Here is a 25,307-nt window from a genome sequence, read left to right as displayed (position 1 = left end):
AAGTTTATATTAAAATTATTTTAAGCCCCGCGCGCGATTCAGTCTTTTTATTGTTTAAATAAATGAACTATTGTTTAAATATTACTCTATTCTATCCCGCGTGCTATAAAATTCGTATAGATAATTATAAAATTACAGAAAATATTAATTTATAATGATTAGCGTTTAGAAAAGAGAATCACGAAGTGCACACGTCGGAGTGCAAGAGCAAACTAAGTCGCGAACTGTCAAAGTCGAGGAAAAGTGCGTTTATGTTTATATTACTAGAGAAAACCGCTCCGAAATTAAAATTTTTAAGTACTAGAAGTTTATATTAGAATTATTTTAAGTCCCGCGCGCAATTCAGACTTTTTATTGTTTAAATAAATGAACTATTGTTTAAATATTACTCTATTCTATCCCGCGTTCTATAAAAACCGTATAAATAATTATAAAATTACCGAAAATATTAATTTATAAGTTTTAGCGTTTAGAAAAGAGAATGACGAAGTGCACACGTCGGAGTGCAAGAGCAAACTAAGTCGCGAACTGTCAAAGTCGAGGAAAAGTGCGTTTATGTTTATATTACCAGAGAAAACCGCTTCGAAATTAAAATTTTTAAGTTCTAGAAGTTTATATTAAAATTATTTTAAGTCCCGCGCGCGATTCAGTCTTTCCAATGTGTAAATAAATGAACTATTTTTTAAATATTATTGTATTCTATCCCGAGAGCAATAAAAATCGTTTAAATAATTATAAAATTACCGAAAATTTTAATTTATAAGCTTTGGCGTTTAGAAAAGAGAATCATGATATACAGAGGTCGTAGTACAAGGGTATACTAACTCGCGAACTGTCAAAGTGAAGAAAAAGGCATTGATTTTTATGTTACAGGAGGCAGCTACTCCGAAAATTGAAATTTTTAAGTATCGTAATATGAAATTAAAATTATTCTAGGTCTAGAAAAAATGTATTTATTTTTACATTATGCCAACTACTAGGTGACTAAAATTATTATTTATTAAAGTACAAGAATTTTATATTAAAATTATTATAAGTTTCTCGTTCGTTTCCATCTCTTTAATATTTAAACTAATGTATTATTGTTTAAATATTACTTTATTCTATATCGGTTTCAATAATGGACGGTTCTTAATATCTATACGATCTTTAATGGAATATATTATTGCTTAAATATTGCATTGTCGCATTTCGCGTACTTTTTACACTGTTTGTATAATAGTCGTTTCTATAAGTTGATTAAATGTAGTCGTATGGAGACGGTGCATTTCGACGTTTATTCCTGGAAGTACGAAAGGAGACTGACTTGGTAACTCGCATTGTCCTTCCAATGGTCCATCTAGTTGACATTATCGATCTACAAAGATTGGAGGAAAATTATTTTGTCTAACGCATTTAAATATCTATGCAACGCTTTAAGTAATGAAATATTGTTTAAATTATTACCTCATCGTACCTCTAGTGCATTGTACATTGTTTAAAACAATTATGCCGTATTTGTGAGATGATTAAAGATAGCCGTACGGATGGAGTGCATTTCAACATATATTCCTCGAAGTACGAAAGGAGACTGACTCGCATTGTCCTTCTTTTTGACATTATCGATCGACGATAGTTGAAAAGAAATTATTCTATTTAATGCGTCTTAAGAACTATGCGATTCTTGTGTTGAAATATAATATTGTTTAATTATTACCTCAACGTAATTCGAGAGCATTACGCATTGTTTAAATAATTATAAGAATGGTTGTATCTATAAGATGATTAAATCTAGCGGTACGAAGAGAGTGTATTTCGACGTTTATTCCACGGATTATGAAAGTGGACTGATATAGAAACCCGCATTGTCCTTCCAATGGTCCTTCGTCTTGTTGACATTAAACCATCAAACGCACGCTGAAAGGGAAATATTTCAACTTCAATGCGTCATAAAAATATGTAATATTATCTTATTAATAATACTTCGTTAATTCGTCGTGTTCGATTTTATTTCGTCATATATACGATTTTCATATACATACAGATATCTTTCTTACGTAGAGATACAAATATCGCTAATTCATCCACGCATATACATTCTTATGAAATTAATTTTCTACTTTACTAATATCCATTCAATATTTGTCAGTTTTCCGAGTAGCGTAGAAACTAAGAAAACTACGTAGTACAATGGAAATAACATTTGAAACGCAATCATCCTGCAGGCACACGTAACTTTATCCATTTTCAAATAGATACGGCGGTGCTCTTAACAGAGGGAGAGAGAGAGAGACAGATAATATTAAAATATAAATAATAGCTTGAAAGTTCCCCCACTAATAATGTTTACGAACGATCCAGTCTCCGACAATGATAAAAACAAGAAGCAATCGCTGTGTTTGTATATATATATATATATATATATCACTCAGAGAAATATATACAGGTTTAAGCAGATGTAAACAATCAAAGGACGATTGAAAACCATTACATGACTTCGTTCGTTCTTACTAATATGTTACGCAGTTCTCATTCGCACAAGCAGCTTAACAGACGTGTTCAGGCCTGTTCTCGCTTCGTTAATTTCGGTTCGTAAATAGCTTCTCATTTATATTATATATAATGTTTTATAAGTTTGATTTAATCATTTATGAATTGTTAATATTATTTTATATCATATCAGACTTCAATAGAAACATATTTTTGCATTTATATGTTGAAACACGAAATATCGTCTAAATTGGCAAGATTCGATGCCACTTATTCTAATATGTCATTTCGTTATTATTATTTTCATGCGTGAATGAAATAATTAATTTTTATATGTTTAATCGAAAATCATTTATTATTTTTAGATAGTTATAAAGTTGTAAATTTTTTATGCTCACAGGTATCTGCTGATTTTTTTTATGTAAAATTGATCTATTCTGATTGCTCCTTATTTAATTATAAAATATTAATATTTTCCTAGGAAGATAGCTCCTAAGGTGATGGCACATTCAATTCGGAATGATTTTCATTTTCTATAAATATTTCTGTAATATTTTGTTTAACTTTCAGCGCTTTAGTTCTATCGAAAATCACATTTCCGTAGACTTTAATTGTATTTGTTTTAATAACAGGCAATCCCGCAATTATTGGAGATGTCCGATAAATAATGTCGGAATTAAAAAAAAAAAAAAAAAAAGAATATTAATGTCATTTATTGTAATATATTTTTTTTCGTTTACACGCAAAATTCTAGATATTTTGTAATAAATTCTTTAATAAAAAAATACTACAATGTTACATATTCTGATATAAAATATCATACAAACATCTTATGAATAAACAACACCAGTGTTATTTACTTATAAGTTATAAATTAATAAAACTTTTGACATTACTTATTGGCCAACCCACTATTATTCTCATAACCAATCAACATCATCTTATCACTTATTTTAACAAGTTTTGCTCTTAGCTGGTCAGCAGGTACATATGTGAACATAACGTTTAAATGCTGTATGTTTACTGTTTGACTTGAACATGTTCGGTTTAACAAATATACTGCACAATTGATCACTTTAGTCCATTAATTTAATGGAGATATAACATAGACGCTGCATTTTTTACTATCGTGCGGATTTCTCTCTCAGCATTGCTCTATACGTTCAACAACGATCTCTAACAACGAAAGAGTCGAAGTCGGCGAAGTCGAAGCGCATTTGTGCATTCAAAGAATTCTTCATTGGCTCTTTCGACCGGCCCAATAACTTAAATGGAGATTCCTATAAATAAAAAATAATAATAATATTAATAATAAAATAAATAAATGAAAAAAGAAAGAAATTAATATAATCAACAATACTCATTTCATTTGCATAAGAAACATGTTCTTTTTCTATTTACTTTTTTATACATATAACTCTGCACGCTATGGCCCATATAAAAAGCAAGCGTTTGAAGGGTTAATATCGATCGGAGTCTCAACAATGGATCCGGCTGCAATAATCGCTTGAGAAGATCCGTTGCTGCGTGAGAGAGATTGGTACCGGCTGGTAGAGTCCCCGGTGCGACAGGAGAATTCTGCTCAATGCGATCTGAGAAAAGTTCGCAGGGTACATTGGATGGATACTGAAACAATTAAAAAAAATAATGGTACGTATATATATTTCTCTTTTAATCATTATTTTGTACAAAAAGCTTTGAGAATGTAAAATATACGTGAAAAAAGACAATAGAATAATCGATAGAGAGATTGCAATAGAATAGGACATTTTTTCAATTCAATATGATCGAAGTCGGATTTTCAATCGAACGAACAAAAGCGTGTTCGACTCTCCTTCGAGACATTCAAGGGCCAAGGTCTCTCTCTCTCTCTCTCTCTCTCTCTCTCGCTCTGTCCTCCTCTCTTTTTGCAGGCACGTACATAAATATTTGCGCACGCGAGTTATAGAAAAGGAGAGAGAGAGAGAGAGAGAGAGAGAGAAAGAGAGAATGTCGGTAAACTAGCGAAGCTATTACCAATGTGGATTCTATCGCATCTACAGAGAGGCAACGTGTTCGTATGTATTTACGTTCGCTACGATATTACGCGACTAGCACATACATACGAGGAGGGTCAACGGCCACTCGCGACCCTCAACCTATTCGCACGTTCGTGTCCCTCCGGCCTCTCCTATAGTACACGCAACCTATGCTACAATCTCACGCGATCCTATGCTGGCCTACGGATTTCTTTCATTATACCACGTACAGTCATTTTTATCGAAAGCTCGCACCTTTCAAGGCGACTATTTTGAAAATAAAAATAAAATGACGATCGATCCTAATCAATCGCGGGAAATTGAATAGCCGATCGAGGAACTTAGAAACGATCGTAAATACGCCGCATCAGAATTGCTTATAATTAAGAAGGAAGTAGAAATAACGGAGCGAGTAGTTCGTTTTTTTTTTTTTTTTTTTTCCTTAAATCTTCAAGTCAATCGTAGAAAGAGAGAAGCAGAGTCATTCTTGTACGTTAACCTCTTCAAGGACATTGACACATATGTGTACATTTGATTTTTTTTTTTTAATTAATATAACTTTGACTGAAATAAAAAAGAAAGAAAAAAACATTCACCGTAGAATCTTTTAAAAAGAAAAATAGAAATCTGGTAGTATGTAAAATTAACCGCGGTATAATTAATCCTCTGAGTTAATTAAATAATTTCATTGTCACGAAATGTCTCTCCAACGATTCAATGAATTTTATCTTTATCTCTTCTTTTTTTACACGCTACCCTGTAGTATCATTTTATCTCATAACGCCATCTTAAATGGCTTGTACGAGAGAACGCGTGATATTAAACGAAAGACCGTCGGCCCTCTCGGATAAATATCATCCTAGATCTTTGAGAATACACCAACACGCATTCTCCTCTCGTGGTACGTTCACCGAACGCTACGAACTAATCCCTCATTAGTCACTATGACTTTATCGTCTTTTACTTGAACGTGTGTTTACAATCAACCTCGACAACGATATAATGAGAGATAGAGAGAGAGAGAGAGAAAAGGTGAAGAAGAAAAAAGGCAGGAAGAAGATTCGATCCTCAACGGTGAACGGGACATTTCAATTTCTATCTCGACGAGGACCTTGACCGAGAATAACGGTACAAGCGTACGATCGATCAGATATTATAGATACGAATCTTTCAGAACGATTTTATATTTCTTCTTCGTATTTTTTTCTCTTTTCTATTTCTTTTTTCTTTGATCTCAACGTAAATCACGAAAGAACGTAGATTTAATGGCGTCACACTAATTTATAGATATATCTATAATATATCTCGAAGCTATTCTCGTCTGAATGATGTATGATTTGTCTATTTATCATCGATTATCATCATGAATCAGGGATACGTGTACCATGATGAAAAGATTCCGATGAGATTCTCGTGAATATGTTCGTTCGCCATTTTCGATCTTTCGTGTCGAAGCGAAAAGGATGAAATGCGCAAGGAACGCGATAAGGATGCTTTCTACGACCAAGAATTATGCTCGTTGCATTGTCGCAATATGGAAAGCCAAGAGAAACGAGGTAAAAACGAGAGACATACGTTAAATAGCTAATCCCAGTTAGCTTCTATTATACAGTCAGTTGGATTGCACGTTTGTCGAAAAAACAACGAATACCAAAATACATAGTGTTGAAATCAAGATTCAAGTATCTGTTTTACGGAATAACGCAACGCACACGTTGATAATCAGTACGATCGGACCTATATAATTGCAACGAAAAATGTGTGTGTATGCGCGCCACCAATTACTACCATCTTGAAATCACCTGACACAATCACATAGATATTTTAACCTGTTAATTAGGATAAGACGAATTAATTCTTTGTACTCTTTCTTTAATTTCTTTAAATTATTAAACTAATCTGTTCTTATACAGGATGTCCAATTTCAATAAATATCATAGTAATAATAATAATAATAATATAATCATAAATATCTACGCGTTAACTGATCGAAAATTGTAATGTTTTAACAAATCAATTTGGACATATAAAGTTTCGACTAATAAAAGACCGGATATATTGCGAAGAATCTCTCGAAAGGAACGACGTCTAGACGAACCGAAAGAAAGCTTCTCGAGACGCAAAAAATTCGTGTCGTCGAACTCGTCTTCTTCGAACCGATCGTTTTTTCTCTTCTTTCTATCCGTTGCTAAAAGAAAAAAAGAAAGAAGTAGAAGTAGAAAGAGAGAGAGAGAGAGAGAGAGAGAGAGAGAGAAATAGCAAAGTGCAGCAGCTAATTGCTGAGTAAACTCAAACTCAAAGTTCAACTTGTCGGTGCGAACCGTACTGCGCGACTATCCGCGGGACCTTTCATTAACATCGACACATATGTACGTAAAAACGTATAGAAATGCGTGTATCCCTCCCAAAGCGCATACAATTTGTGTGCACTAGCTAAGAGTACAACTTTACGAGAACCCGCGCATGTCCTTCAGGAAGTTCTGAAGCTTGAAGCTTTCCGCTCGGCTGACTCTCTTACGCGATATATAAGGTTCTCATTTTTGAAAATATAAACCTACCAGTTTCCTCAGTACGTAGAAAAGGAAACAAATAAAAAAGCTAAATTACCAAGTATTTATCGGATCTAACTTCCTTTATACTCATTTATGTCTATTTTGTTTGTTAGAATTTTTTTAAAGAATATCAAAATGATTGTTAAATGGAGATAAGTAAGTATGGGGTAAACGAATAAGACTTGTATCAATATATAATATTAATCTTATATAATTTTTTCGAAATAAAATATATATAATATAAACTTCACTGTCGTCGTCTTTTATTAAAGCCTGTAAAGAAGAACACTTATTACCTTTACCTTTAGTAGTCAACGTACTTCGACTTAATAGGTCTTAATTTTGAGATAAACGATTGAAGACTTTAAAGAGACGAACGAAACGGATGTCACGAAACAAAAAGGAAGCCCCAAGATAGACTTGTGCGCTCACTCTCGCACATTTATCGTTTATCCGTGCCGTTTCTTTTCCACTCGCGAGGATACTCGCTCGACGATAAATGCGACAAGGACTTTTAGAAGCGCCTTGCTCGCCGCGCACGCAAATCTTAACAATTGTGTAAGACCTCTGTTCGAAAACATAAAGATATTGAAGAAAACTTTTGATATTGCTTCGCATTTCAAATAGAAATGATCAAATTCGATAAATACGATATTTTTCAAATTATATAAATGCTATTACATAAATTCTATTCCTTGTAAAGTTCCGAATGAGATACGTGAACAAAAATAGAAGAAGAATAAGCTAGAAAAAGGGCCTTCCTTCGTGAGTTTGTATAAAATCTCTGAAAATGTATAAAAATCGAAAAAGATCTCTTAATTGAAATGAAATTGTGAAACTCGATAATTGAAGAGATAATAATAAACATATCCTTTGAAATAATTCGAAAGAGATTTCTCAGGTGTATAAAAGCAGATAGAAGAAGAAGAAGAAGAAGAAAAAGAAAAGGATGAAAAAGAAGGAGAAACGGTCGATCGGTTGTGTTACGACGTTCGCAAACTCGTTTCTTGTTGCGGTGCATCGACCAGAGAAGGCACCGTCCGGTTCTATTCCTGGCACGATGACGAGCTTTTTCAAGAAGTCGTAGGATCGACGACATCGAGCTAGAATCTACAAATAGCGATCGACGATTACGAATCCATCAACGACGTTGGCGCCGAAGGCGGAGTCCTTGTCAGGAATTCTCTCGAGCACACGATCGATCGGACGCGAGCGAACGAAAAAGTAAAGACGAGAATGAGGACGATGACTTCTCTATCGAGATCTGATCAACGTTAATCGAAATAACGGCAAATCTCTTGATTCATAAATTTAAGAGAATTTACAATTCAGATCTTATAGATATCGCATGAAGAGAGAGAGAGAGAGAGAGAGAGAGAGAGAGAGAGAGAGAGAGAGAGAGAGAGAGAGAGAGAGAGAGAGGAAGATTTATTTCTTGCGAACACATAAGCTCGAACAAAATTAACAGATTCTCCCGACAGGTTAGCGTCAAGCTAACGAAGTAAAGTATAATAACGAGCTTGTACTTTGGACAACTTCCATGACCATCGTTACGGGATATATTTTTTCTCGTGTTAACTTCATTTAGCACGATCTATACCAACAATGAACCTTTGTCTAAAATGGTTCTGTAATGATTCCATGTACATGGATTTGTCTCCTATTTAATGACACTCAAAGGTGTTCCTTTTCTTGAAAAACTATAAAATGTGTGTGTGTGTGTGTGTATCGAGTCGAATCATTATCTTCTTCTTCGATTCTATTAAATGGGAAATTAACATAGAGAATAACGTGTATAAGTATACAAACTGTATAAAAATAGAGCAAAGAGAACGCAGTTTATAAGATTTCGTCTTTCTATTAAAAGGACGATCGAGCTATAAGAAAAGGATAAAAAGAATAAGAAGGTAAGGAAGAAGGCGTGGAAAGAGGAAGAAGACTGTAGTCTGTAGCCAGCACATGGCAGATATTAACTTCCCATTAACCATAGGGTTTGCCATTAGAGAGAAGTCCGATACAAAGAGCCGACTTTGCTGGCGCCAGTAGTAATCGCCATCGCGTATTAGCTGCTCGTGCAATCCTCATGCAGCAACGATTCCTCCTCCTGCTGCTATTTATAAACCTGCCCTGTAGCTGCAGGTAAACTCAGAATGTTGCTTCGAGCTAGGGTGAAATCCCTTTTGAATTCGTTTGCCGCGATGAAATGTCCTGACCGATCGTTTTACCTTTAATTTTTATCTTTCTTGAGAGAGACAGATCATTAAGGATCCATATATTTATATATCATTGTGATACATAAATACTGAAATATGGATGAAAATAATGTATATTGTTTTTCTCCAATCATCATCGATATCGTATTCTACCTTGATATAAAATTCGACATAGAAAGGATGACAATTATTCGAAAGGAGTTAATTCTAATCTCGAAAACATTGAAAATAATAATCTCGATCGATCTCGATGATGCTGACCGGAATGTATGGTGATGACCGGAACGACGACGACCGTTTGTTTCGAGCAAAACCTGCAATATAATCTCGAGCTCAAGATTGATGTTGACGATTTATATCTAATATTATAAAACTCTTGTACGCATAGTAATCTAAGATATATAAATAGCTTGCTCGGATAGCTAGGTGATGAAACGAGCTCATTCGTAGCTACGTAGATACATATATCCAATGAGAGAACATAAAGAAGCAGGCTTAGGGTAATTACACCGAAGAGAAGATAGCGGTTATCTCGTGCTTCCCTCGCTAATACTGTTCGTGAGAAGATGTAACGAGCGTACCTGTTTCACGAGACACGGCATCTCGCGGCCTGAATAATATTTAAGATGTACACGTTCGCATTGGTATTATCTCCCTTCCTCTCTCCCTCTCTCTCTCTCTCTCTCTCTCTCTCGCCCTATCGAATGGTCGTCTTCGAGAAATTCAATTTGATTTCACGCTGCAGGAAGAGAAAAAAGAAGAAAACAAAATTGCAATTTAGGAGAGTAACGAATATGAAAAAATATCAATCAAGTAAATGTCTCCAAAGATATTTCCTTCCTCTCGAGGAAACAAGGTAACAAATGTCATAATAACTCGATTGGCTATCGTAGCCCTACGGATACGCAGGAGGTGCATGGACATAGGCACGCACGTTGCGATTAATGCACGCGATCTATAAATGGATCTGCTTGGAGAGGTGGTGGTAAAGAGCGGTGGCGAAGGTATTACCAAAGGGGTCTGGCGCGAAGCTCGTAGCACGCGAGCCGTCTTTCGTCTCTGCGTTAGGAAGAGAGATAGAAAGAGGGAGGGAAGGGGAGAGAGAGAGAGAGAGACAGAGAGAGAGAGAGAGATATAGAAAAGAAAAGAAAAAAGAAGGAAAGGAGGATGGACTGGTTCGAGTTGGATGCCTTCACGAGCATCGCCATCGAGTTTTTGCAATGTCGAAGGAGATACGCGTAAGGAATAATAGGATATTGCGCTTTTCTTGGTCTCTAGATCCGATCGAATCTTAAAATATCGAAGAAAAGGTCTGTTAAGAGGAAAACCAAATCGATCGGCACCGGCTAAATTAAGTTATTTGTTATCTATAGAGAATTTTTAAAAGTTTATCATCGAGGAATCTTACAAAACTCTTGAGGATTCTCTTTGATCTCTAAGGGAGAAGAATTCTGATACCAAAATGGCGTTTCAACGTCGATTACGAGAAGGCTTGAGTCCTTGCTTATGCGTGGACTTGGTAACCGGGTTTACTTTCTCTCTCTCTCTCTCTCTCTCTCTCTCTCTCTCTCTCTCTCTCTCTCTTTCGTGCACGTAGAGACACGACAAAGACATGGACATAACGAGCGTAAAAAGAAACAGAGAGCTGGTTCGCCTTGCGAACATTATTTTCTTCTACTAAGCCTCCGATACCGAAGATGCGAACGTATCACTCTCGAAATCTCAAGAACAATCTCTCTCCCTCTCTCATTTTTTCTCTCCAGACAAGTTTCCTTCTTCTTTTTTTTTCTCCTTCTTCTCCTCTTCCTTTTTTTTTGTAGAACTTCCATTACCGTAAAGAGATCCTCGGAATCGGAACGAAATCGAAACAAGATAGTTCCAACAAAGACGATCGTTCCGACCTTAAGATAGAAACAAACTTAAGTACGTATCGAGGTTTGCACGGATTTGTGCATTCAACATACGTCCAACGTGCGTTGTTTCTTCCCTTGAAGAGGCGCACCTTGTCCGTGGACATCATTACGAGAGATATCACTTCTTTTCCCTCCACGATCATCGGATGCAAATTTATTTATACGCTCAATACGCAAGAAGTTGAACGATTGCCCTCTCTTCTTCTTCCTCTATTCGACATGATCGACACTATCGAAGATCGAAATCTAACCATTTAGCAATAACCGAGAAACCAGACGGACTTCTCTACATGAAAAGATCTTTTGGAGGGCTTGCACGAACTAAGTTGTATTTTTAGAGATCTAACAACATCAACAACAACAACAACGTTCGAGTCTGTGGTCCCGAGCACTATATCATGGACCATCGGAGGGTTTTCAAGTTATTACTGGTTTAGGACCTTCTTCTTCTTCTTCTTCTTCTTCTTCTTCTTCTTCTTATTCTTCTTATTCTTCGATCGTACCTTTGGACCCCAAGGCTCCGAAAACTCGTTAACTGTCCGTAGAAAGAGAGAACGAGAAAGAATCTTGACCAAGAGTAGACTTGTACAAAAAGAAAGAAAAAAAAAGAGAGAGAGAGAGAGGAAAAAAGATGCAGACTGAAGAAAGCCGAAAGAAAACACAAAAAAGGAAAAAAAAAGAATCATTTCGAATACGATTAGACGTGATAAATAAATGCTCCGAGACTATTCTTAAGTAATCCTTTTTTCTGGCCGGTTGCTTCGAAGTACCTTCGTCTTCGATCGTTGCCACGAAAGGGACATAAAGAGAGAAGGGAACGAAGGGAAGCGGGAATAGGTCGGTGAACTTGGCTCGAAAGAGGCAAAACCTCGAAGGACGAAGCTTCTGGACACGCTGCTACGAGCACAATCCTCCTCTTGGTCGTCTTCGTTGTTCATTCGTTCTCGTCCCTTCCAGCCCTACCAGGCCGCTTTTAACCCATCCTCTTCTTGATCCTCTCGTCCTCTTGCTCGCTTACCTCCATATACGGGGATTCGCGTCGATACGGTTGCTGAACGCCACGCAAAAAGCCAAACCTGCTTCACCGGCCGAGAGAGGAACCTCCATCTCCTCCTCCTCTATTTTCTTCTTCTTCTTCGTCTTCTTCTTCCTTGGTCCTTTTTCTCTTCCAATGCTCTCTCGACTGGCTTCATCCTCCACAGTCTTGTCATTACCTTCCCTTACTACTTCTCTACTCCTTCGTCTTCTTTTTCTTCTTCTTCTTCTTCTTCTTCTTCTTCTTCTTCTTATTATTATTATTATTATTATTATTATTATTATTATTATTACTATTATTATTATTACTATTATTATTATTACTATTATTATTATTACTATTATTATTATTATTATTATTATTATTATTATTATTATTAGTAATAGTAGTAGTAGTAGTAGTAGTAGTAGTAGTATTAATATCATTGCCCCAGACCTTGAAAGTACGTACTTCGTGCGAACAACGTCCATGAAAGGTCCGACGTATCTCTAGCCTACTTTTGTGGAAAATTCTTATTCCAATCCATTCCCGTTACTTTGCGTGAATTAGCGATCAAATATTTGATGGACAATGCTTACGGATTCTTTTTTTTCTTTTTTTGTTATAAAATTTACATATTTGTCGTAATTAGCTTATCTATAACGAAAGAAAACATACGAATCAATGATCTTTACCGTTCTTATCAGAAACACTGGCGTATTTATGAAAACGTTAAATCAATGGTAGATATAATCCCTTTGAATTTATCGAGGCAAAACTCGTGACATGCTGTCGAAGCATTAGAAGATGGTAGCAAAGGAAAGATGAAAATCGGAGAAGGGAGAAAAGATCGTCGACGTTCCCGAGACACGTCGAAGCAGCTAATTTAGAGACTGGCGCCAGGTTCTTCGGTCGTTCGTGCGAGCACCCGTTAATCCTGCCGGCCGCGGCAGGCCGTCCTCTTATTTTTCTTCCTATTCCTCCTTCATCTAGAAAGAGAGAAGTACACCGGCACTCCCAGTTTGTGCTCTTCGCGATTCCAGCAACGAACATGGGAAGCTCGTTCCGCATATCCACTTTAATTCCACGGTCTATTCGTTAGGAAAATAGTAAAACCCACTTTGTCAACTTCCATTCAAATTTATACGATTTTGTTTTATTTTTATATTATCACAAAAGCTATGAACAACTTGAGACTATCATTGTATCTTGCAAAAAGAATAGTTCGTTTGTCAGAACGATTCTTGTTCATTTAAATTCAAATATATTAAACGAGGATATAGTTTAATTGAAATGAAGGAAAGAAACGAAACCTCGAAGAAATATAATTCGATTATATCGAATGATTATAACGTATCACGATATAATATTTCGATCCTCACAAATCGATCGACCTTTTTCGAGTTCTTTTGGCTTTTTCTTTTTTCCTTCAAAAGAATCCAATAATCAAAGTAAAATTTATTAAAAATAAATTCCATGAAATGCGTAATAACAACGAGGAATAAACTAGTCGTAACGAGTCTCTATCCGGCATCTTTACGAACGTCCTCTCGTGTTTTACGTACCGATAGCTAGCTCGTCGTATCTTGCGCATAATAAGAACGTACGTACATCTCGTTGAGAATCGACGATTGGCTTCCTCCTGACGAGTCATCAAATTCTAAGGAAAGTGAATCACGCTAAAACGCGAGAAACGAGAATAATTAAGATGGAGAGAGAGAAAAAGAGCAACGCATAAGAAATATAATAAGATCTGACCAAATCAAATTTTATACATTACGTATAGTATTGTAAGATATAAATAATGGTTTATTAAATGGTCCATTAGTTCCGAGAAAGCCAAGGATTTTATACAAGTATTGACATCCTTGTTACAATGGTTATATATATAAAAAAAAAAAAAAAAAAGAAAGAAAGAAAGAAAGAAAGAAAAAAAACAAAACCAAAGGGGAGAAAAAGAGATAAAGAAAAAGATACCAATAATTTTTAAACTCTTCTGTTTCATCTCCCCGTCATTACCTCGTCGTGTTCTTCAAGTTCGCCGTCTCAAAACATCTTTTTCTCTCTCTCTCCCTCTCTCTCTATTTTTCTTCTTCACTGTTGATTCTTCACGCAGGGCGACGCGTTGAATAACGGCGTTAAAGACGAATGCCGCGGGAATATCACGGTAATCGTCCGAATGATGGATAATGATCGGCGCGGCTGCCTTTCGCGCCCGCTTGAGCAACCCTCTGACCCCACTCCCCCTTCGGCAACCCCTTCGACGAGCCCCCCATTCGTCCCATCACACGACTCCTCCTCGTCACCGACATCGTCACGCTTCGTCGAGGCCATTATTCAATTGAATTCAATGCTACCTCGGACCATTACGGAATTGACTTCGAGAACTTTCTTTCGGGCATCCGTCTCGTTGGACAGACACTACTTCCGCCGAACTCGAAGAAAGAGAAAGAGAAAAGAGAAGGTGAGAATGAAAGGAAGCCGAAAAATGTTACTTTGAGAGTATGCTTTCTTTATAAGAGTAATTTTAGCAATTGCATATCGATGCAAATTAGATATTAATGTTCTTTATCTTTCAAATGAATCTTTTTAATTACAAATTAAACTTGATCAACGATCGTTTACTTCAAGATAATAGTTAGTACAATAGTAGATATAATGGTAAACGTACAACAATTTTTTCGTTTGAACAATCATTATTGTTTTAATTAAATATGCTTTCTAATTTGTATTTATCTCTCAGTTTTGCTTACGAAGAGTATATTCTCTTTCTCTTCTACGATTAGTTGGCTCATCACATTATTTTTCCCTGAATTGACGTACCCTCATCACGTATTATCGATAAAAGAGTGGACGATGAAAACGACGACGACGACGACGACGACGACGACGACGACGACGACGACGGTGACGACGACGACGACGACAAAGATGACGAAGACGAAAATGCAGCAATCCTCGTCGATCGGTGTGTTTCTCTCTTCCTTATGTTTTTTTTTTTTTTTTCTTTTTTTTTTTTCCTTTTTCCGACAACACAGAAGCGTGCGCGATCACTGACATTGAAGAGAATCGTCAAGAATTGGAAACGTCGTCCATTGTATTTCGTACTTCGCACTTGGACTACCAATAAAGTCTTAAAGCCTAGTCGAGTCTGTACCTACTACGTCGTTCATTAACGACAATCCTTGAAAATTTAAACGAGGAAGAAAAGATTTCTAATGCGATTAAGAGATTATAAAATTCGATTAGAGAAAAAGTCATACCATACAATCATCTACTTGACAATTGATTCAGATAATCGAGATAAGAACATAGTGTGAGCTGATCGAAATATTAATGCATTCGTCTTAATGATCGATGTATTTTATACTAATTGTAAGAAATAAAATGAAGAGCTACGTGGTACGTCCGATCTTTTTTATGATGGTTCAATAAAGATAAATGAAAAAGTAAAGACAAAAGTGTTAAAATCGCTATTGACGCGACGTCGTCGGTAACGTTCGTCCGTTAGGCTCTTTCTTCTTCTTTTTAACTACTCGTAATCGTACGGGTCATTATAATACCATGATATAAAATATATGTAACTTATGGTTAGATTATCATTCGATAATTAAGTTTTAACAGCCTGGGGCACTGCGGTTCGTGTATAATGATCGATCGACATGAATTACGAAAAAAAGAAATGAATTCGAAAGAAGGAGAGATCCTTTCGGATTGCTTACGGAGGAATAAAAAAGAAAGTAAGAGATGATTTCGAGCTAATCGAATGAAAGGAGGAAGATATAAAAAAATGTACCATTCATACATATGTAAAGTAGATATACTTATATCAGCGTACGATCATCGTGATTGAACTGTTTAAAATAGTCCTAAACGTGATTACGATGATCATAAGAAAAAAGGAAAACAAATTAAGAATAAAAAAAGAATGGAAAAATGATCAGAAGGAAAAACGTTTAAATTATGTAGGAATTCTCGATCGAAAAAAATATTTGGATAATTACAGATTATCATAAAAAGAGAAAGATCGGCGTTACATGCGCTTTCAATTTTCTTAATACATCGATAATGATACAAGCATGATAATGCTGCTTTTCGCGTTTTTGAAAACGTCCCCGACATTGGCACTTATTTCGATTTTCTTACAACGGATTTTATTACGACTACGACATACGTAATACCTATAGAATATAACATAGATATGTACGTGGGCTAGGCTTATTTTTCATTTTCCTCTATCCCTTTTTCTACATTTTCCTTTTTTTGCCCTTTCTTCTTTACAATAGTGCTCTATAAGTCTTGCAAGTCTAATTGTAAATCGTCGTCCTTAGTCGGGCGTTAGAGAAACAGGTGTTACGCAATTAGCACGCTTTTCATAATTGACACTACGCAAGGTTGAACGGTAGAAAACGAAACCTTCGCAGTTCTTCGTCGTCACTTTTTTCAATTATTATTTGACCATTGGTTGAACAACTTTGACTCGTCTCTATGCCTTCGACGAGTTGCTCCTATGTACAAGCAAGAAGGAAGACAGGATATCTCAATGAGATTATTTATATAATAGATTAATAAAAAAAAACTCGCTCGATCGATAATTACTTTTTTCGTTTTGTTTTTTTTTTTTCGATTAAAAAGAGAAGAAAAAATATATATATACTTTTATTTATTTAACCATGAATCGGTCGATCGGTACCGATAAATTTGAAAAACGAAGCGATACGATTCCATTCACGATCGCAAGCCCACTTATCGACCGTAACAAGCGGCCTTCGTTAAAGGACATCGCGCATGGAATATCGTTTCCCGACGACAATGATGACCTAACTCTCTTCTTCGTCTTCTCCTCGACGAGTCACACTAAAAATATTAACGATCTCGTGCGTGCGCTATACACGCACGCACGTGAATCTTTCCGAACAATCTTTTTTCACGAGAATATGCGAGAAACGTTCGCGATTATTCATGACTCGTTTTATCGAGCCACAGAATAAAAAGAAAAAAAAACGATCGATGGAAATAAGAATAAAATAAACATGATGATAATGGAACGATAGTTCGAAGTATTTAATATAGTTTGTTTTATTTTCCTGATGATACTTGCTTTTTAAGAAGAGAGACCAGATTCTAGTCTTTTATATATATATATATATATATATATATATATATATATATATATATATATACACATATAGTAGCGTCTCTTTTAAATTTCTAACAAAAATAAATTGTCCAAGTTATTAAACCAAGATGCAATAAAGATGAGACAGAATTTTTCAATTAATCTCAATGAAATTACCATAAAAAATGTTTGACGAAAATGTAATAATATTTCATCATACTTATTCGTAATTTTGTTTGTGAACTGAAATAAAATGATGCTAATAGATAGGGAGATAATAGAAAAATATGATTTTATAATTTGTAAAAAAGAATAGAAGAAAGAAAACTTAGCACTCTGCATAATCTGTAGCGTAGTCCTTGTTTGTCGTTGTTTGAAAGATTATGGGTCCCTATTGGTTAATTTGTTGACACCACTGAAGACCCTCCCAACATCGAATAGGGATGATTACACGCGTGGGAGGGGAAAGCGATATTATCAAAGGTTTACATTTGTCGTGAACGAAGGGTCTGGAGTATCATCAGTGGAACAGTACTAGAACGATAATAAGAATATAGAGTTTATTCCCACGAAGAGAACGACTGGGAGAAAAGTTTTCCACGGAGAAAAAAACTATTGTATCAAAAAGTGGAATAATACCGGATCTCAAAAATCTAATAACCGCTTTCTAATGACTTTTATTGTACTCACGCAATATACTCGAGATAACAAGACGTGGCAAAGAAAAAGGATTTTTTATTATTTGAGCTAGACATTCGAGTTCAGTCTTCGTTGGTGAGTTTTGAAGAGTAAGAAATACAAATATTACGTAAAAAGAATTCTATATATTTTTCTCTCCCCCACCCCATTCTCTCTCTCTCTCTCTCTCTCTCTCTCTCTCTCTCTCTCTCTTCGTCTTATTGGCACGATCCTTGGCAAACGTTGACGCAGCAATATGCGTCGTACGAATTCGTCGTAACGTGTTCGATCGAACGTCCGTCTTCTCGACAAGTAAGTTGACAAAACAGAGACGGACAACATGAGATCTTACTTTTGAGAATCGCGTCATTTTGCATAATACAAGAGACTTATAACGGAGAATTAAATATTTGACCAAGTCAGTCGTCGCGGTACACTTTGTCGTCCTTACGTAATAAAGCGTTGAAAGTTTGGTGTGCATAAGGAAAAAATGATGAACGAGAGCTCGATAAATGTACTTACATACTAAATATCTATAGAAATGTTAAACATTATTAAAAAAGGAAAAAAAAAGAAAAAAAAAGAGTCAAGTTATTCAATTCCGAAGAATAATTTCAAGATCAATTTTATTCACATTTATTGCCAGCTCGATTTTAAAGAGATGACGTACGATTGGATGGAACAACTAACGTCGATAAATACTTACTTAAAACCGGATATATTAATCGATCGTTCATCGACGACATCATCGAATCACCGCCAATGACCCTGAATACAAAGAAGCCAAGTATGCGCAAGTTCGCGGCCGAGTCCGTCGCGTATTTCGTGATCGGACAAGAGAACGAGGTTGATTACAAAGACAATCACGATGATGTTATAAACGTCTTTTTGACGTGATTCTTTTTAAGCTAAAATCAAGAGAAACGATATCCTTTTATCTCCCATAACCTTTTCAAATTACGTAAGATTAGACATCAATGAGTTGAAAATAAATAAGATGAAGGAAGTGAACGAAAGTGGACAATCAATAGACGTAGCGGAAGGAAGAAGGAAGACAGACTAGGACAATCGGTAAGACACACTCGAGGATTCATCGAGCGATAGTGATCGCCGCCGTCAGTTGTGACGGGAAAATATGAATGGAGCATATCGAAGCACCATCGTGTCAATCCTCGTCTTCGTTCCACCTTGTCTCGCACGTGACAAGCATATAAATATGCTTATGTAGCATGAACGTAAGATCTGATTCCCCTTCCTCTTCTCTCTCTCTCTCTCTCTCTCTCTCTCTCTCCCCCCCCCCCCTCTTCCAGCGGTCTTCCTCTTTTCATATTTCCGACCCTCACGAATCTCATTCTACGAAATCTTGAAACGTTAAAACGATATACATCTTATTATATATACATACTATATATTGAAATCATTCGAGTGATTACGTCATTTATTATTTTTTCTTTTTTATGTCAGATTGGTTTCGATTATAAATCGAAACGTTTAAGGAAAAAGAAAAAAACAAGTCCACGTGATTAGCTTAATCGTCGATTATTTATCAAACGATTATCGATCGCTCGAAATAGAATGAAATATACTCGAGTAAAAAAAATAAACTCTCATACCTATCGAAAGGATTGAGTTGGATTTGCGTAGTAAGAGGCATATCGATTATGGCAACTGGTATTCTACGAACCGTTTGGCATTGCAAATACAGACCTTGCGTGAATGGGCGCCACTAGCGATAACAACGCGTTAATCATTGATCAACGATTGATAATAAATGGCGGAAACTTGAAAGCTTCGCCTATGTCTTCGTAATAATTCGAGTTACGATTTTCTCTCTTTCTCTCTCTCTCTCCCTCCCTCCCTCCCTCCCTCTCTCTCTCTCTCTCTCTCCCCGTCCCTCTCTCTTTCTCTTTCTCGATCAAGACGTAGGAAGCTAAGACTACGACGACGATAACGACTACAACGACAAGCAAAACGATCGCGACGTAATTCATCGTGCAGTGTGCAACAAGTTGGTCATGCAAATCGATTCCTACAACCGGTTTCGTTAAGGTCATGCACTACATAACGAGATCATTCTCAATGCGACATCGTACTGCTCGAGTTCTTAACGTAACACGAGTTCTTAGGGTATCTCGATACGCGATCAAAGCCCTCATCCTTCTTCTCGTTCTTCTTCCCCTTCCTCTTTCTAATTCGATCTAATAATATTTGACAAGTTTCATTTATTTATTCATTTCTTTCTTTGCATAAACCGATTCACTTGGATATAAAAATCGAGAAATCGATACTTTCCGAACGATCTTTCGAAAGGCATTAAAAGGAATTTCATCGGTGTGAGGGAAGCTTCAGGATGCAGAACGATCGTGCAACGCTCGTTGCACCTGTTTCGACATACAAACGCACTCGGCAGCGGACCGGTTCGTAAAGGTCGCCTTTGCACGCCTTTCAGAGGGTCCTTTTTGCTATGTCGCACCTCAAGAATATCCCTTAATCTTTTTTCTTCGATAAAGTTCTGAGAATTGCGATAAATCGAGCTAATTCTCTTTATCTCTCCTCGTTATTATTATATTAATCGTCTGTTTAAATACATAAGATAAAAGGGAAAAGTGAAAAAAGAAAAATCAATGGAATAAAAGTTCAAAAGAAGAAACAGGATGACAACTACAAAAAAGGAAAAAAAGAAAAGAGTCTATTGGTGAGCAAGAGAAAGAGAGGGGGATGGGAAAGAGAAAGAGAAAGAGAAAGAGAGGGAGAGTGAGTAGGTTGAATTGGCGGTACAAGAGAACCAGCCTGTTCTCTCGAGGTCGGTCACGTACGTCCGTATAATACTCGTAATACGTGTAATACAGATAATACCTGTAATACCTGTGTAACATCAGCGTACGGCCAGCCGACGACCGTTGTTCTCCACCCCGTCCTTATGATCCACGACTCCCCTCTACGTTTCTCTCTCTCTCTCTCTCTCTCTCTCTCTCTCTCTCTCTCTCTCTCTTTCGCGCGCGCGCTCCTACCATTTCTTCCTTTTCCAGCAACGACAGATCGATCCAGAAATTCCTTGATCGTTCAAAGACTAATTATTACCGATGTTGGTGCAACCTGTAGCAATCTGATAAACAAAGAAACAAATAAACAAGCTGAAACGTTATAGAAATGCAATTCCGAGAACAAAGAGGCAAGAGCCAGAAGAAAAGAGACAAACGATAAAGCGGTCATCTTAATTTTTCCTTATCTATCAATCTATCCCGAATAACCATAACGACCGAACGTATCACATAGCTCTTTCTTGTATTTCTAACAATTAGCATAAAATATATTAATTATTAAGATGATAAATGTCATTTTATACGTACAATTGCCTACAACGTAAAAAAAATAATGTAATTATTAGAAAGTTAGAAGAGCAACGATTTGAAACTACCGTTGATTTGTGAAAATTGAAAGTACAAACTATAAAGAAGGAAAGAATAAGAAAAAATAATGAAAAAGAAGCAAGGAGTTCTGGTTCCAAGTTCTTCTTAAAGGCTACGGTAGGCTATTTTCAGTTGGCTCGATGGACCCGATGTCTTCCTTTTGCTTGGCCAACAACAACGGCCGATAGGAACGACAGCAGAAACGGCTGCTTCAGCAACAGTCTCCGAGCGACGCTAGCTTAAACACAGCACAGAAAGAGGAGAGAGAGAGAGAGAGAGAGAGAGAGAGAGAGAGAGAGTGAGAGAAAGAGAGGGGGGATTGTATGCGGAGCAGGGGGTACGAACGGGTTGCCGTTCAGGTTTTGCCGCAGGGGATCGTTAAGATAATCGCTGCTATCCTCATCCTAACTTAGCTTTAACAGCACGACGTATCCACGACTCGCTCGACTCGCCTGTTCAACCCTCCACCTCCTCCTCCTCCTCCTTCTTCTTCTTCTTCTTCTTCTTCTTCTTCTTTCATTTCTTCTTCTTCCACTTCTTCTTCTTCCACTTCTTCTTCTTCTTCTTCTTCTTCTTCTTCTTCTCCTCCTCCTCCTCCTCTTCTCGTCCTTTCTTCCACCCTCTTTTTCCTTTTCCCTCCGTACCACAGTGAAACAACATCGCGTTGCTATAAGCTTCCATGCCAAGAACGGCAGCCCTAAGCGTCCTCGAAAGACTAGTCGTCCGGCTCGGATTCAAGGTTCCCGACTCTGTACCAGTAAGAAAATTACTTATGCTCGTAGAAATCTCATTAGAATGGTAATTGAATGCATATTCCTCTCTTCTTTCTTTCTTTCTTTCTTTCTTCTCTTTTGGACCGACCAGGATGAAATAAAAGGAGGCAAGCGGAGACACGCGACGCTTTCTCTTTCTATTTCTCTCCGAGTAGAGAGGAATATTCTTTGACAGTAATTACAAAAAGGTTTAGATAAGATGTGAAATATTTTTAATTTACTGCAAATGTTACTTGAGATAAAGATGGATAGATTATTTTGCTAATATATCAAGTATTTCTTACCATTTAATATATACATATATATACATACAATATATATATATATATTGAACGAAATAATCAAAGGTTACTTTTGTTGTTAGATTAGACGAAGGACAGTAATAACGGAATTTCCCCAAGTACTCGTCAAATCGAGGAATATTTTACCGAAATAAGCTAGTAATTTTAACGCTAACGAAACAAAAGGTGCGTGGAAATAAGTAAAGAAAAAAGTGCAAAGACTTCGTTGCGAATAATATCGTAGTGTATGAAAATAATGTAGAATCAAAAGAACGGACACGCACGAAAACGCAGGATTTCCTGCTTTCTCGAGTTTCACCCGTGAAATTTAGTTTCGTGCACATCCTCGACGGAGTAAAATGGCGAAGAAGAGAAATGAAAAGAATAAGTCGACGAGAGGAAGAAGATAAAAGAAGAAGATAGAAAAAGAAAAAGAAAGAAATGTTCGCTTCTTTCGGAGATAAATAATCTGAAAGTGGTGGTGGCGCACGCGCGTCAAACGAAAGAACAATTACGGGGCCTGGAAAGGATGAGAGAAGCAGAGACGGACCTTGGGCTCCTTGCGAGATAATCATAACGTTACACGATCCGCGTCGTAATGCCGTGTAATGTCTACGGCACGATGTACATTGCACGAGTAGCGAGCCTATTTGCAAAGGCAGTTCTAAAAGAAGAGACGACTCTATTTCCCTCTTCCTCTCCCTCTCTCGAGAAAGATCTTTTCTTTCTCTCTATCCAAGACTTTTAGAATCAACGTACCAACGAACTAATGACGTTCGTTTAAATCGGAGGGACAATATTTCTCATTCTTCTTAATTTTTTTTCCTTTTTTTTTCTTGTATTTGTAAAAACACCTTCGAACGAAGGAAATCGTTCGAAAGATATCGTCGAATCCATCAAATTTTCCGACGCTCTTCTACGATATTTACCCACGGAGCTAGCTAAGCAAAAGGTGAGGGGTATTGCTTGGATTATAGTTACTTTCTAGGATGTTCTACTACCACGGCGTAGGTTCCTTCGCGCTCCAGCGTTTCGGGTCAACAAAGTTCACGTCGTCGGAGTTCGTTCGTTAATAAAGTTTCCGTCGTTAGAACAAGAAGAAGGAGAAGAAGAAGAAGAAGAAGAAGAAGAAGAAAGAAATTGACGTCTCTCGACATAAAAATTATAACGATACTTGACGATCAGAATGATTTGGTTAAATTCGAAAATGAAAATCAAACGGAGAAATTCCAAAGGGGAGGTTCGTCGTACGAGAGAAGAAATTCCACGTAATGATATCAGATGAAAAACGTGAAAGCATAACTAGAAATGAAGAAGGAGTTGGAGAAGAAGAATAAGAAGAATTATGCCGCACATAAACGACCTGGAATATTAATTATTTAATCGATTACAGAAAAGGAGAGGGAGAGGGAGAGAGGGAGAGAGGGATAAGCGAGAGCGGGCGAAGCCGGTTGCTTGGTTGCTGGCAAACCCTGACACCGAACGCATCGTGACAAAAACCGGATCCAGTTTGGGTTAAAATTAGAAGTTGAGCATTCAAGGTCGACTAGATATGCCTAAACGCGAGATCCACCTCGTAAGCCCTTTCGAATCTTCCTTCTCTTCGATTTTCCATACGCGTATTCGATGCGCGTTTTTCTTTGTTGTTGTTCTTTGTAAAAAATTAAATATACTTTTTTTTATTTCTTATCGCTATATTAATCACGATTTAAAAAGAAAACTTTGATAAAGACATATAAAAAAGTTACGACATTAACGATCGAAGGCATCATCTCGATTAGTACGCGAGAGACGCACATAAATAAAAAAAAAAAAAAGAAAGAAAGAAAGAAGAAAAAAGAAGGAAACCTTCAAACCCAAGGAGGCCACGGCTATTTTGAAAGAATCAAAGTTCTCGTTTCGCACATAATAATCTCTCATAAATTAGATAGATAGGTCATAGCTTCTTTCGAAGGACAATGCTCGGCTGATCCAACGCGATGCACAGAAATATCATGAATAATGATTCATCGGATGATGATTATCTCGTAGATCGATAGAGGTTAATGCCATGAGCGTTATTGCATCCTACAAGATATGAAGAGTGAAGTGACAAATGACACGAAGAACACTTGTTTATCGTCGGTAAAAAAACACATATTCGATCTAAAGATCTTGGTCGTACTTGCGATTAATCAAATAATTAAAATGATTGACTCGAGGAATGTCATTTGTCAATAAATCTTAATAATAATGATAGAAAGAGCTAACTAAATATTACAAATTATGTAATATATAACGTTCACGAGCCAACTAAATGGTTCTACATAAGGAAAACAAATTTAATTTCTGTAAATTTCCTAACATTCTCGTTATTTCAAACGGAAATGAAAAAAAAATGATAATGAGAGGGAAAAAAGATTCTTACGCGTCGATTATTCATTTACTAGATTTCCACGATACGTTTCCGTCGATCCTTGAAATGAAGATCTCGATCGCGAAAAGAGTAAATATTTTTATTAAACATTTGAACAAAAAAACTCGGATATCTTGAAGCTCTCGTTCGCTTCTTAAGCATAGCTAATTATTGTTTCCGAGAATTACATCTCGCCGCGACGTGACACGACGACGACGACGACGACGACGACGACGACGACGACGACGACGACGACAACACGTTTCCTTTTCACGCGCGTTAAACTTTTTATTTCGTTAACGGGGCTCGTTGAGCTCTTTCGGCCTTGATGCTGATCATGGAATACTGCGAAACATCGTATTTAAGAAAGAGAGAAAAGTACGAGGATGAGGAAACGAAAAGTGCCATGGCCGATCGATTTTCCGCTAATTAAGCGCAAACTAGCTCGAGTCACCTTTATGTAACTCTAGA

The 25,307-nt window shown here is 36.7% G+C and overlaps 1 protein-coding gene across 3 annotated transcripts in view; it reads right to left on the bottom strand.

Annotated features, from left to right (window-relative positions):
• Nucleotides 1–1,970: 1,970 nt before the first annotated feature.
• Nucleotides 1,971–25,307, bottom strand: part of LOC124431914 (serine/threonine-protein kinase S6KL-like) — a 36,172-nt gene continuing 12,835 nt past the window's right edge. For all 3 annotated transcript variants that reach the window (XM_046980335.1, XM_046980337.1, XM_046980336.1), the window contains exons 8-9: nucleotides 3,871–4,095; nucleotides 1,971–3,749 (exon numbers count right to left, since the gene is read on the bottom strand). In XM_046980335.1, coding sequence (XP_046836291.1) covers nucleotides 3,633–3,749; nucleotides 3,871–4,095 — 342 coding nt within the window. In that variant the 3' untranslated portion in view covers nucleotides 1,971–3,632. The remainder of the gene's footprint in view (nucleotides 3,750–3,870; nucleotides 4,096–25,307) is intronic.

This window comes from Vespa crabro, chromosome 22, assembly GCF_910589235.1.
Source record: "Vespa crabro chromosome 22, iyVesCrab1.2, whole genome shotgun sequence".
Lineage (NCBI taxonomy): Eukaryota > Metazoa > Arthropoda > Insecta > Hymenoptera > Vespidae > Vespa > Vespa crabro.
Note: the sequence above shows the minus strand (reverse complement) of the source record. Positions and strands in the feature narration are given on the sequence as shown.